This window comes from Wolffia australiana, chromosome 9, assembly GCF_029677425.1.
Source record: "Wolffia australiana isolate 7733 chromosome 9, ASM2967742v1".
Taxonomy (NCBI): domain Eukaryota; kingdom Viridiplantae; phylum Streptophyta; class Magnoliopsida; order Alismatales; family Araceae; genus Wolffia; species Wolffia australiana.
Window position 1 is genome coordinate 1,191,406 of NC_135843.1, and position 14,664 is coordinate 1,206,069.

At 39.0% G+C, this 14,664-nt stretch overlaps 1 protein-coding gene across 2 annotated transcripts; it reads right to left on the reverse strand.

Moving 5' to 3' along the window:
• Positions 1-205: 205 nt before the first annotated feature.
• On the reverse strand, positions 206-3,591 carry LOC144707754 (stem-specific protein TSJT1-like). Of its 2 annotated transcripts, none has more exons than XM_078580992.1 (5): positions 3,436-3,591; positions 3,049-3,251; positions 1,591-1,831; positions 650-770; positions 206-579 (listed from the first exon to the last, which is right to left on the reverse strand). In XM_078580992.1, the coding sequence occupies exons 2-5, from the start codon at positions 3,240-3,242 to the stop codon at positions 389-391; spliced, it is 747 nt and encodes a 248-aa protein (XP_078437118.1). In that variant the 5' UTR covers positions 3,243-3,251; positions 3,436-3,591; the 3' UTR covers positions 206-388. The 2 variants fall into 2 exon arrangements, with proteins under 2 accessions (XP_078437118.1, XP_078437117.1); XM_078580991.1 differs by having other exon boundaries at positions 3,049-3,256; positions 3,436-3,522.
• Between the last annotated feature and the right edge of the window lie 11,073 nt (positions 3,592-14,664).

Here is a 14,664-nt window from a genome sequence, read left to right on the forward strand (position 1 = left end):
TCAAGGCATCACATTCCAATTTGACATATAAGTCGTTTTTTGAAGAGAATTCGACCCATAATTATAACTTACATCATCTATTCACACATTTATGTTATGAATGGATGAATATAAGAAATCTAATGGGTAACAAAAACAGTATTATCTGTAGTAAGAATGTACTGAAAAACTTACTGCTGAAATTAAAAAATGTTATAAAGCAAAAGAAAAGAGAAATACCACTATCAATACAACTCCAAATTCAACCATCTCAAGACATCCATCCATTCACAAATCCTTCAATTACTTTCAAAGGCATTTTCCTGGGTCTCTATCCTGAATCAATTATTTGCTTGGCATGAAATTGAGGAAGCCTGAGGGACCAGAGCTGAACTAAAAAGAAACACAATCAATAATTCCCAGACCAGTTGGCTGCGCTGTCGACCTTATGCATTCCTGCCGGCTCCTTTCTCGAAGACTCATCCACTTTGAAGGTAGACCCACATACCTGTCCTTGGCTGTCGACCCTCGGCACTGCCTTCATCTCCTTTAATGGATGCTCATAGCTCTGAAGCCCTTTGAATGTGGTGAAGAAACACCCTGTCCATTGGGCCCGGCACGTCAAAAACCACGTAAGAGCCATAAAATTATAGATGGCGATAGGTGTAACCTTTGGGAAACGGGGCGCACGATTTCCCGCATCCTGTCTTGATAGTCTCTAAGTCATCGGAGAACACAACCCGACCTTCCGGATCAGCCCCCCAGAAGAACGGAACTCCCTCTTCCATATCCTGAACCAAAGAATCGCAAGACAATATGATGACAAGACAAAAATGAGACGATAATTAATTAGTTATCCGATGATTTGAACATATGACAAGGAGAATGATGACGTGGCATCTTCATCATCATTGTTCATTTTTCATTGTTGTCCTGCCCTCAGAACAATGCTTCCACCAGAGAATCACAAACTTAGACCCACAAAGAGTAACTTCCACCTATTTATCGAAGGGCCATTTTTGGCACGAGAAAAATGATGAGATGAATAAGGAGACAAATAATGAGAGGAATGGTGAGATGATGATGAATACATCTTTTGCTGATTTTGATGAAAGACAATGGCATGACAATTTGTCATTGGCATCATCGCCCACTCATAGTTAACATCCAGAGCTCTGAGCCATACTTCCAACCAATAGTAGAAACTTCGGGTTGGCAGACGGCGACAAATTCATCATTGCCATCAACATCCATTTTTGGTAAGAGATGAGTGATGAGATATGATGACAGATTCAAGATAAGATCGATTCAAACATCTGACAACGAATAATGATGATTTTAAATCGCGATCATCATCATCATCACCTGCTTGTCATTGCCGTCCTGGACTCCAAATCACTGACAAAAAGTGACTACGGAGACCAAATTAACATCGTTGGATGTGAAATTACATTAATCCAAAAAGTCAGCCAAGAGATCTAACTGACCGCATATCCGTTTTGGGTTTTTCAATTAATTAATAAACGCATAAAGGAGATGATATTTCAGAATTGAAAATGATCTACGATTGCACACATAAGAAAGAGGAGACTTCTCAGTGGATTTACTCACAGCAGCAACAAAAACCACTCTGGAGGAAGAGTCATAGAGGATGAATGCAAATTTTCCATGGAGATCTCTCACAACTTGGTCGGCAGGGTAAGGGCCCCTGTCTCTCAGTGTTTTGTAGGCTTCAATGATGATGACTACCTCATTGGCAGTTTTATTCAAACCGTACTGCTGCTTGAGGGGAGAAATATTCTCAATGTTTCCCTCAAACACACAAAAGATATCATCAACAACAGCAAATAACCTGTAAAAATACCAGAAATATTAGGCACGTATATCACGGCCCTGATTCATCGTTAAAAAGTGCAGAAACTAACATCAAACAAAAGGCTGAAAGGCCATTATTCAAAATCAAAATAAAGTTTCATCCTTCCTGGTTCTGTAGCATAATAAAAATTAATAATATGAACAACATCAGTATGTTTTTAGGTGTTGAACAACCAGCGATAATCTAGATTAAAGGGCAAAAAAAAATTCGAAGTGTCAAAATGGGGTATCTAAATTTTACAGAAAAACAAGAGCAGACACTGATATTGGAATAGCAAAGGAATCCACAGCAAGGTATCTTCATTATAAGACGCAGTGAAGAAGGGCATAGATAACGTCAAAACCATCCAGCCAAGAAGCAAAGACTTTGCGATGAATTTGAGGAGAGGAGGTCATCAAACCATAGAAAAAATTAATGGGTTAAAATTTTCTGAGGCTTCCCCCACTTTCAAATGACATCAGAAAATTTTTGAAGATTATTGAATGCATTCTCAATGATCACACGGTGTCTGAAATACTTCACCAGAAAAAAAAAAATTTAAAAATATAAAGAAACATAGAATCTACTCGATTGACCTGAAGGAAATAGAAATTAATGCATTCTTGAAATAACAATGTTCACTACATCAGATCAAAATCCTTTAAGACCTTCGCAGAAGAAGATAATTCCTACGGTTTATAGAAACGAGAATACCGTTTCAGACTATGAAACCTCAGTAAGAAAACCTACAATGTAAAATCTTGTTCTCAAAAGAGTACAATAAATATAATTTGCAAAATACATAATCCGATATATAAAAATGAAAGTACCCAAAACAGAGTTTCATAACTATTTTTGGACAAAAATTCATTTCTATCGAAATAACAAAGAACTTACCAGAATGATCTTCAATGAAATCGACAATCAACGCGATTTCAGATAAAATCCAACCAAAGAGAAATCCTACGGCGTATTCATTGCAGAACGGCCCTCCAATCCAAGATTCGATTGAAGTAAACCCGAACTAACAACAAGAAACCCATATTTCATTTTTTTTTTTAAGTCAAACTGTCAAGAAACAAAGTATGAAACAAATTGAACTAAAAGAAACCGATACTCAGCGGTATTTCAAATCAAATGATTCACAACTACAGACCGAAAAAAACCTAAAAAATCTAACAAAAAACAGTTCAAACATCGGCGAGGTAACCCACCTCGGTAAGAGAGGATTCTGCTTCTCCGAAGAAAACGCGATCGCACCAGCCGCGCCTAGATTCACCGCCACAGCCCCTGTTCTAGCGGAGCAGAACTCATTCACCAAAGATCCCGCGGAAACGGTCTCCGTCTTCGCCTCCGCCTTCAGCCCTTCGGGGCACTTGGCCACCGTCTTCTCGAAAACTGCCAACATCTTCGCTCCCTACGCTGACCCACAACAGAGATTCCGATTAAAACCCAAAACCCAGATCAAGATTCCGAAGATTCACAGCTCCGCCGCCGGTTTTTCCAGAGTTTGACAGATTAACAGACAGCGATCGACAGATATAAACAAAAGATTCAAGAAAAAAACTCAAAACCCAAATCAAGAATCGCAAGATTCACACCTCTGATCTCCACTTCCCTCTCCCAAGTTCCACCCTTGGTTTTCTAGAGAGAGAGAGATGGAAAGAGAGAGTGAGAGAGAGACCCGTTGAAATATAAGGAGACAGGTTGAAAAGAGTCGCACTCCGTTTGACAGTTGCAACCGTGCAGGAATGAACCGTCCGATCAAGATCCGACGGCTCACAAGCGATAAGGAGATCTCTGTTAGGGTGGGTGAGAGAGAGTTAAGCTTATATTATGAATATACATATATATATATATATATATCTCTCTTCAAAGATTAATTTAAATTAGTTTGCATTATTATAATGTATATCTGATGGGGGGCTTAATCTAGGAGATGGTACATTTTTTATTGGTCCATTCAATTATTGAATCAATGTTTATTTAGGCGGACTCGGCACAGTTTGTTAGGTAAACTTCGCTTTCTATCCAATATAAGTTTTAGAAAATGATTGCAAGTTTAAGATAATGTACTCAGAGATTGAATGTCCCAGATTTGTTATCTCTAATTGGAAATCAATGCCCATATTTGAGGAAATATGACAAATCAGCTTTCAATGTATAGTGAATCTCATAATTGGGAGCATCTTCTGGTGAAGCATATTGTTTATCCCATTATATATGGTTTTCTTTGTACCAGAATCTTGAAACCAATCAAGTGAACTGGATAGGAAATAAAAGAATTTCTCTAGTTGAAATTCAAGTTATCTTCGGAAAGTACTTATGAAGGTTTGACATAATCCAAAAGATTTAAATATTTTGTGACGATTAAATGAAACTTCATTTTTTGAAAATAACACTGACATAAGTTTAAGAGGATCATTAAAAACGCATGAGTCGTTATTAAAAAATTATAAAGTTGAAGATTCCCACCAAGATTTTGATGTACAGGTCATGCTAATTCCATACGAATCAGTACAAAGAAGCATGTGCCCATCACTCCAGCAATAACACCGTGGACACCTGGTTCACTTCTAATATGACACATCCCCTCTTTTCTAAAAGTAATCAGCCGGCTAGAGAGCGGTCTGGGCGCTGGGCAGTCCTCTACTGACGGAACCCTTAGTTTGGAGGTCTATGTATTAACATGTTACGCTTTTATTTATTCCATTACTTTACTTAGAAAGGAACTGTGCAAGGCACGAGTTCACGAGCGGGAGATCGAAGGGGTCACAAAGAAAAGAAGTGTGCCAAATCATCGACACTCTAAATATTCAAAATGAAAATTATAATGAGTTATAGTCTGTATGATTAGGAAATAACATAATACACAAAGATCTATAGAAACATAATATGCTATATTAAATTACCTACGGAATGGAGAGAGGGCACAAGTAAGGACATGCTGTGTGGTACATGTTTGCAATATTATCCTATACATCCTATAGTCCAAAAGACTCATTCTCATATTATATCCACACCAAAAATCTAGAAAACCCAACCTGCAGCTCACCCCATCAAAGGGATCCAACACATCAGATTAGTCCATCATAGCTACCATCAGATGGTTCTCTTCTCCTTCTTTGGCACTGGGCACCAAGGAAATGTATTCTTTAATAATAATTTATACTAATACGTTGGAAGTTACAATCTGTGATAATGTCCTTTAATATTTTTGTTGAATTTCCTAAATATTTGTTTTGCCAAAACATAAAAATCCTCAAATCCATATCTCGAGGAGATGCTTGAGTTAACTCAATCGTAGTCACAAAAAATATAATTATAAGAGTTCTTAAGATATAATGTTATCTCAAATCAGTTGTGAAGCTTTAATTTGATCATAAGTAAATTATTTTTGGCCAGTTTAAGTCATCAAAATAAATGTCCCAGTCAAAATGAAGACTCAATATATTTATATATATATATATTTCAATCAATTTTATCAAATAAATCTTTAATTTAAGTTCAAATAAGTAAGTTTAAATCTATTTTAGTTTAATGAAATAAAGTTCCAATGCAATCTCAAACTCTAAAATCATAAGAATTATATGATATGACATTTACATATGAAGCCTATTAATTACTTTATCTTGATCATTGGGTACAATATGTAAAACGTTTGTGGTTGTGAATTTTATGTTAATTGTATCATTTTATTATAATAATTTCTGCATACATCTGTTTTTTAACATTTACTATATTTAAGTATGTTGGTGACCCAATCGTAAGCTCCCTCTACCTGAATGGTACAAACACATTAGATACAACTATAATCATTAATGTTGTGGTCCTAAGACAAAAATGATTTCATAACTTTGGTTTGTAATTTTATCCTCTAACTCAGTGACCCATGAGTCTTAGGAAGTTATTTACTCAATCTTAATATCCAGTACTAGGCTATAAGGAACAAACTGGATCATAGTTTTTATATTGAATAAAAATATAAAAATCACCAAATAAATGTCTGTTTACATTATAAATTACAAATAATTTAATCTCTTTGTGTTAAATATTAATCTCAAACCTAATTAAGGCGTACAATTATACACATTCTAAATTCATTTTGGGATCATTTTATGTGTATTACCTTTATCTTTACAGGGATTGTTATCTCAACCACTGAATGGAGAAATTGATAAAAGAATGCATTTTAATGAAATTTTTACATATTTACAAGTCCAAGCATTCTGAGTAAAAAATTGCTTAAAATGTTGTTATTTTTAATGAGACTAGGGCTCCTTTTAGTATGTCAATCTATGGTTTTTGCAGGGATGAAATCAAAGTTGAAGATAGAAATAAAAGAGAGAAAGATAGAGGAAAAAAGGATATATATATATAATAATAATAATAAATGGTTTTAGATGGGCAGCTATGGCTGAGCAAAGGCAAGCGGCCATGCGAGCCACTAGCGAGGGAGCATAGGGTGCTCAAACCCACCCATTGCTGACAAGCAACGGCTCACGGCACAAGCCCAAGCGATACTCCAAGGAGCCCATAGCGAGGTGCCCATGAGAGGCCGTGCATGTGCGCGAGAGGGCAGTCTGGAGAAGTTCGTTCGATTAGATTGAAAGAGATATATGAAGCTTTACTTTTTCTCGAATTTTCTTATATGGGACGTTTTTGTGACTAATTTTTTCAGCTCCACACCCAGCCAGGCTGCCAAGCAACAAGACGGATTGCAGCCCAAGGGGCCGCTATCTTAAGATAAATGAAAAGAAAGATTAACTAGGCTTCGAGCCGACCTGGCCCATGGACCGCATCATAACGAGCCAAAGCATAAGTGACATTTTAATTGCAACCATTCGATCTTCGCCTAGAGGATAAGACGGTCTATGTTAGATATGACTTACATTTTTCCTTGTTTCATTTCAGGCTTTCTGATTGGTTGTGCTGAATTACAAGGATAGAGGGGCCCCTCAAAAGACAAATCATAAGGGGCAAATGATGACGGGGATGCGGATGGGGCCAACTAATGTAGCGTGGTGGGTGCACCACTTAAGAGTTGACCATAATTACAATTTAATTGTGGCCTTTGGTCTAACACTTTAAGGAGTTCGGATAACCAAGGGCAGATCTATCCATCTTCTCCCCTGGACATCATCTCCGTCTAGCTTGTGGTGGCTTTTAGCCAAGGGGGGGACTGCAGCAGGCAATCACATGGGCTGAGAAAATCCCCAAGGTCGTCCCCCTCCATCGATGGCCATGGGAGATCCTTACCAAGCTGTTAAAAGGGCTCAACAACCCCAATTTTCTTATCTTCTGATCTGTTGCTCAGTCTGTGGTGGGAGATCCATCCAGCGGCAAAACACACATGGGAGAGTAGTGACACCTCTCCCACTAATTGGGACACCCAGGGCGGTGCTTTAGGAGGTATAGAGATGCATGGATTCCTGCCAGCATAGAGGAGGGCAGGAAGAGATGCACATCGAGGCTAGGGGGTGGCGATCGGCGCCCCCATATTTGCCTTCCTGAATCAGGGAAATTCAGGTGAGCTTCTGACTTCCATAGGTTGATTTATATGTGTTTATCGACTCTGGATGCATGATTTTGACATGAGACTTCCAATTGTTTTTCTATATGGCTTCTAAGTTCGGCCTCTTCGAGGCATTTTGACAAACACCTTATTAGCATCGGGTACACTTACTCTTCTATCCAAAAGTTTACTTTATAAAGGATATAAAAATATCTGTTAAATACAATATCTATAAACCACATTTGGTTATTACACCCTACCTATAAATCATATAATACTATATATATATTTAACTCCATAATCCTATCTAAGTTCAGCTCTTAGAGGCATTTTTACAATCATCTCATTAGCATTGGTTACAATTACTCTTCTATCCCAAAGTTTATTTTACAAAAGGATATAGAAATATCTATTAAGTAAAATATTTATATAAATCACATTCGGTTTTTATACCCTATCTATAAATCATATAATACTACAAATATTAATATTTTTACCTCAATAATCCAATCTAAATTCTCCAGTCGTCATTTTTATATCTTATAAATATATTCTTATAATTTAGACAATCACACTCTCCACCTACCTCTCTTATTCTTAAATTCTAATGTCCAGATCTGCATTTATAGAATTACATACACACCAATTTCCTTTTCCTCTTATTATTAAAACAAAAAATTATTCCTCTATCTAACTTGTTAATTCTACTATCTTGGATATTCTTCTCACTTATACACTTAAATTTGCTTACTAATTAGATAATCCCTATACTTCCACTTAGTCTTTCATATTCTTAAAATCTAAGCATACATATACACCTTTTCATATGCTCTAATCCATCACCCAACTTATAATACTCAATTTCTCCTATCTTTATAATACTTCCCTCTCGTTTTATTCTCCTTCTTACCTGTTTGATGCTGGACGTCATTAGTGATGTTGCCCGGTTGGGTACCGAAACGATGCTATGATACCAAGATGATGCCTGACGTTGTCGTTGATGTCGTCTGATGGGTAAACTCCGTATGGAAAATGTAGCTATGTGATGCGGTGAAACTAAGTGGATGTATGTGCAAGCCTCGACTTGTGGGGTTTTGCCAAAAAGCCGAGCTGTAGGGCAGACGACCGTTGACTAATGGTGACCTTTTGACCCTCATTGGAGCGACGACGACGGCAATGGTGCTGAACAGAATAATTCTGTAGGTGCTCACTTGTAATAGATTGGCTCGACCTGTATCTTAGAATTCACTTGACACGTAGTTTTTAATATTTAAAACTTTCATCTATTCTAACCTGAGCGTGATGGAGTGCAGCCAAAAATATACTGGAAAGGTAATATAACTGACAAGCAAGGGGAGCGACGTACCTCGTCGGTGGTGTTGATCATCATCAAAGTCTTTGTCAGTGCAAGAGTCTGTTGGGTAGATAGGGCGGTGATGGCGCCTGCCATCTCGAACCATCGACCACACCGTCCGCGCTGCCCACCACCATCATCGACAGTCGGGTGAAATCATGTTCATCATCGTATTTTCATTTTCATTGTTTTCTTTGCCGTGTTTTGTGTTTTTTTCACTCTTGTCATCCTATTTTCATCGCCCTATGACACGTCCCGTCTATGCCGCATGTTTGTGCCGTCATGTGGGAGGTGGGTCCTTAGCAATTTGGACTCCTCCTCCCGCATTCTCCTCTTGTCTTTTCTTTTTTATGTCTTAATTTCCCTTTATATTGTAATGGGGGCCCATTATATAAGGGCCCCACTAATGGACTAGACTTCCTTTTGTTGACCCACTAAAGGGGCCCATTTGACCTTCCCCTTTATAAGGGAAGAGAGGAGGGCACCCTAGAACTCAGACCAGGAAGAAACACGGAAGAATTTGTGTGCGTGAATTAGTCCCAAAGGGACCCGTTTTATTTCTGGTCTCTCTCCCTCGTTTAGAGAAGAAAAAAGAGGGAGGCGGAGTTGAGGGATAAGAGAGGCAAGGAAGAGGGCAGAATGAGAGGACCTCCAACAAGGGTTGCCATCTCTATTCTACTCGTGACTCAAGCTTGCCGGGGAGGGTTGTTTCTCGACTCCATTCAGATCTCGCTGGAATTCCCCCTTCTCCTATGATTCCTCCCAGCATGACGCCGTTGCAATTACGCCTGTGCCAAGTGCACCCCGAAACAATCGGAACGGATAGGAGAAGACCAAAGAAAGGAAAACGGGATGGCCATTTCCCGTGCGTGAAAGAAAGGAAGACTCTGGGCGACGAAACTGCCTATGCGACCGCCCACCCCAATGGCGTGTGACTGGAGAGGCGTCTGGACCTCCCACGACTCGTGGACATCCATCCTGCCCCTACGGTGCCTTTCCCATTGACTCTTGCAGCCCAACAATCCTGTCAAGGGCCCTATATGAGACGAGGTTGATGTCACCACTCTGAGCCTCCGAACCTAGCCTGAAGCCACACGCTGCTGCTCGCCACTATTACCAGGACTTGCTGCAATTATCCCTAGACGCGCGTGCTGTGCCTGGACATGCGCTTGAGTCATTCAGCTACCGCTCAACCGGTCACTCACACCCTCCCCGACTCCTCCGACTTTTACCATTGCTCCGGCAAACATTGGCTGTTGAGCCGGTGTCCAATCTCCAGCGCCTCTCCACCACACCCGCTTCGTTCGCCGCCGACTATCGACAAATTCTGCACCACGAGCCACACGCTAACAAGGTACACCATCCTCTCCCACTACTTGTTTAATTATCTCTTGCAAAATAATTTCGTATCGACTCCACTATGCTCGGGCTAGGTAGGTGAGAGAGGAACAAATGAGAGAAACTACGACAAATTGAGTGTCTTACCGGTATGGCCAAGTACGCCCGTTACGTGTGAGCCCTACGGATTGATTCTTTTTGGCCGTAGACGTCTTCGTCACTCCGACAAGGTTTGAGAGGCCACCGTCACCATCACCTGATGACCCTGTCTGAGCTCGGAGCCCTGTGCTCCCCTCGAGTCAGAGCCTGCACGTACGAAACATAGGACGCATCTTCATCACGTCGTAGTTACATCAACCCGTTAGGGTTTCACCCATCAGACGATGACAGAGTCTACATTGGATACCACTACCTATCTCGGTACCAAGCCATCATACTCGATGCCTATAGGACAACGTCCTAGAGGATGTCTGACATCAAATTGGTATCAGAGCATCGTCTCAATACCCGACCGGACAACGTCCCCTATGACGTTTGCCATCAAATTGGTATTAGAGCATCGTGTCGATACTCAATTGGGGTATGTCCCTGGTGACGTTCCCCATCAGGCGGTGGCGTGTCGGAGGCGAGCACGACGTCACTCGACAGGCAGCGCTGGAGCGTGACTCTTGAGGTAATCAAGGAGGAGGAGGGAAGGCGATCGGCACGAAGCTGGTCGAAAAATCTGTCGAGTCTGACGGACGCACCCTTAAGAGGGATCAGTGCGAGTGGAGACTGGCGGGTTTGCGAGCAGCAACAGTCGGTATGAAACTAAAGCACAAGGCAGCTCAGGCAACATGTAGAGCGACAGGTGGCGTGGACACATGCGGTGGTTCAACGGGCGCGACACATTCGCATAACCTTGTGGTGGCTCGCAGCAAATAGACAACGTACGAAGCTTGGCAACTCATGGGTCTCTGAGCTGGCGATTGAGTGTCACAGGAGCGCCGATGCTGAGGGTCGTCGCACGCCTCGTAGAGGGTCGCACAACGACTTGGTAGGGCATCACGGATGGGCAAGTGTTTATCGTACGATAGTGCATGATCAACGCACAGCCTGCCGGCTCAAAACCAATGGTGGGGTGCATTGGAGTACCTGCTGAGGCGTGGTGCTCCAGCTTGACTTCGAGCGCACGTAGTCGGCAGTAACTATCGCCGCATTGACAAACCGTGGGTCGCACCGTGTTGTGACCGTGGAGTTGCATTCCGTGCAAGGTGCACGGCTCCGCCGATGGAGATCTATGTGATGCGAAGTTCAGCACAGGCAGGTTGAAATGTGAGAGGGTCCACCCGGAACAGCGGACGCAAGGTTGGCAAAGCAGATCCCCTTATTCCCACGTATTCCCCTTTTCTCTTTCCCTTCTCCTCCTCCTCCTTCGTCCTCTCCTCCTTCGTGAAACCAAAGGATGAACGAAAACTCTTCAAAATGATAAACTCTGGTTTCACAAACCTAGGGCTCCATCGTGCCCCCTTATATAGAGGCACGATGGCCCTTACTATGGCAGAGGAGCCCTTGGTAAGGGCCTAAGTGCCCTTACCAGAAGGGGGTGGTATACATAGGACCCCCCTTGAACACAAAATAGAAACATGTTTGACGCGTATTTGATGACACGAAAATGCGACACATGAAAACACGGCATGACACATGACGGACACGGACATGACACGACTACGGACACAAACACGTGAATGTGATAAGCGACAAACCCAATGACCACGTACTGATGAAAATCAAAACAGCGAAAATTACGAATGTGTTTTACCCGGGGTATTTGAAGTCGGGTGTCTTCACTAGCGCCTTGGGTTGCCGCTCGGGCTGGATGCAAAACGATGGGGCTGTCGATGGGGAGAAAGGCGGCTTTGAAGAAATCTCTGATGGAGAGGGCTGGCGTGCTCCATCACGCTTAGTAAACTAAATACATCTATTAACTTTTTACTTACCTCTTGTTACCATAAAACCTTATTCCCTATCTAAATAAACTCTTAATACACACTATCATTATCTCAATCTCTTATTAATAGTATTGCATTATTATATTTACATGATTAATCCTCAATACTTCTTTACTATCTATATTAACATCACCTATAGATTACTATATTATATTGTCTTGTTTTTTATCTCTCGTATTGACAAAAAAATATTAATACTATATTATATTGTCTTGTTCTTTAGTTCTCCCTGACATCAATTAAAATTCATTATTATAGAATATTATATTAAATTCTCTAGTCCCTTAGACACTACTCCTTAACTGCCAATTAATTATATTCTACAATATTCGCCATCTTTATTCCTATTATTACTCCTAAACTATAACTCAATTATTGAATTCACATGTAAAGGCCAGCCCTTTTGGAGATGACCTTGCTCTTACTATACATCTGAGTGAGTTTTCTGTCTTTTACTGAATTTATTTGATTAAATAAAATTAAAATTTCAACGATTATTCAATTAACTTATCAGTAGCTTTATTCAATTAATTTATTTGCGCTTACTATAATCTTGAATTTCAACGATTTTCCTTTATCAGTAGCTTCCATTGTATCACAAGTAAATTGATGAAGATTTGAAAATAACCATTAAATATCAATCAAATTAAATAAATGCCAATTTAATTATCCTTAAAATTTTACAGCATGTTTTCATTTATTATGCAGATTTTTCCCTATATCATATGATTTTACCATATATCACATGATTATGCAAGCAAGGTTGCCTATGGAAAGTTAAGATCGAGTTATTATGATTAAGAGATAAATTTCATTAAATTTATTTAAATGATTGCCTTTGAGTTATAATAGACATTCCTTCCTTCAATGCGGTGGGATGTAGCTGTTAAAATATTAAATTCAAGAGAGGAACATAACAAGAATACTTGAAAATAAAAGCAACAGATGTCACATGTGTTGGGTTATGTAGTTTGGTTCATGATAACATGCAAATTAATATACTTAATTACTGAATTATACATTCTATTTATGTGTTTTAATGGTCATATTTGCATGTTCTCACGATAAAATACATTGAAATCAGTTAACATGTCGTTTTTCTATTATTTCATATTTTTTATCATTTTTTACATGGAATTCGACATTGTTTCAGTGAAGAAATATTTTTACATGATTTTATTTGCTTGGTTTAAGGTCAGTAAATCATCTCCTGATTTTTCTGAACTTTCCCATATTTTTATGAATTTTTCTGAATTTTTATGACCATTATTTAGGCAAGAAATGATTTTTATTTAATTAAATAATATATTGATTATTTATTTTGCATTTTAAATGCATTTAAAATGAATATCCACGTCATTCGCCCGAAATTCGGGCGAATGAAGGGATATATTAATTAAATAAGAAAGGAGAGAAGAGAGGAGAGAGATAGGAAAAGTCAAATAGAGTGATTAAAGAGAGAGAGAGAAAAGCGGAAATCGACGCCGATCATTGGCATTTATTTAAAACAATGATTTTTTTTTCTCTCTCTCTCTTCTAACCAAGCGAAAAAAAGCACTATTTTGTCCTTTTCTGTTTTCTTAAAAAGCAGCGAAAAAGTGCGGCCGACGCGGACAACGAGGGTGCACGTGTCCCGAAACACAGAAAGTGAGAAAATCAAGCCCAGCCAATAGGAAATTCTGATTTTTTAGAGAAAATAAAAGAGATCCAACGGCCCACATTTGATCTCACTAAAACTGCGATATCTTGAGATCTACAACTCCGATTGGGCTGAAATTTTGAGGGCAGGTTCGTCTTTTCCTCCTCTACAATCTGGACGGTTGGATCTTTAAATAGAGGTCAGAAAAAAAGGCGAAATTCACTTTTGGAGGCTCTCCCCAAGCAATTGGCCAGGAAGGACAAAGGAGGCATTCTAGAAGTCGTCAGATCTGGATCTCTTTATCAAATTTGTAAGTTTCTGAATTGTATTTGATCATCTTCTAGAACGATTCGAAAACGCCTTGGCATGGGCGAAATGTACATGCCCTAGATTCATGTTTTGAATGCATCAGCACTTCTTTTTGATTTGGATTCAAGATCTGACTTTTGATAATTAATTCTTAATCATTTTAGGACATTTCTGCTTCATTACATTTTTAATTTAGGGTCGAAATCGGGGCTTTCCCCAATTTCTTCACTTTCTCTCTCTAGGTTAATTTGATTTGTTTCTCTCTCTAGATTTTGGTTTTTATTGTTTAGGAATTTAATTTAATATATAAAAAACCCAAAAATAAAATTTGAACCGAAAATTCATCCATTTTGAACTCCAATTCAAAAATCACTTTCTTGATTATTAAATTCCCAATTTTAATTCTGAAAATTATTATAAATTTTATTAAATTGGGAAATTAATAATTTATATTTTTATGAGCTTAAAATAATAATAATATTCTTATCTGGAATTATCTGACCGAAATCAAAATTAAGTTTTACTTAATTTTGATTATTTTAAGAATATTATTTAATATTAATTGAATTAAATATTGCAACATTCAAAATTACTTGACTTGATTCATAAAAATTGTTTGAAAATTCTGAATTGTTTCCTCCTTGCGGATCGACCCCTTGCTTGCTCCATATTCTTATTTTGTAA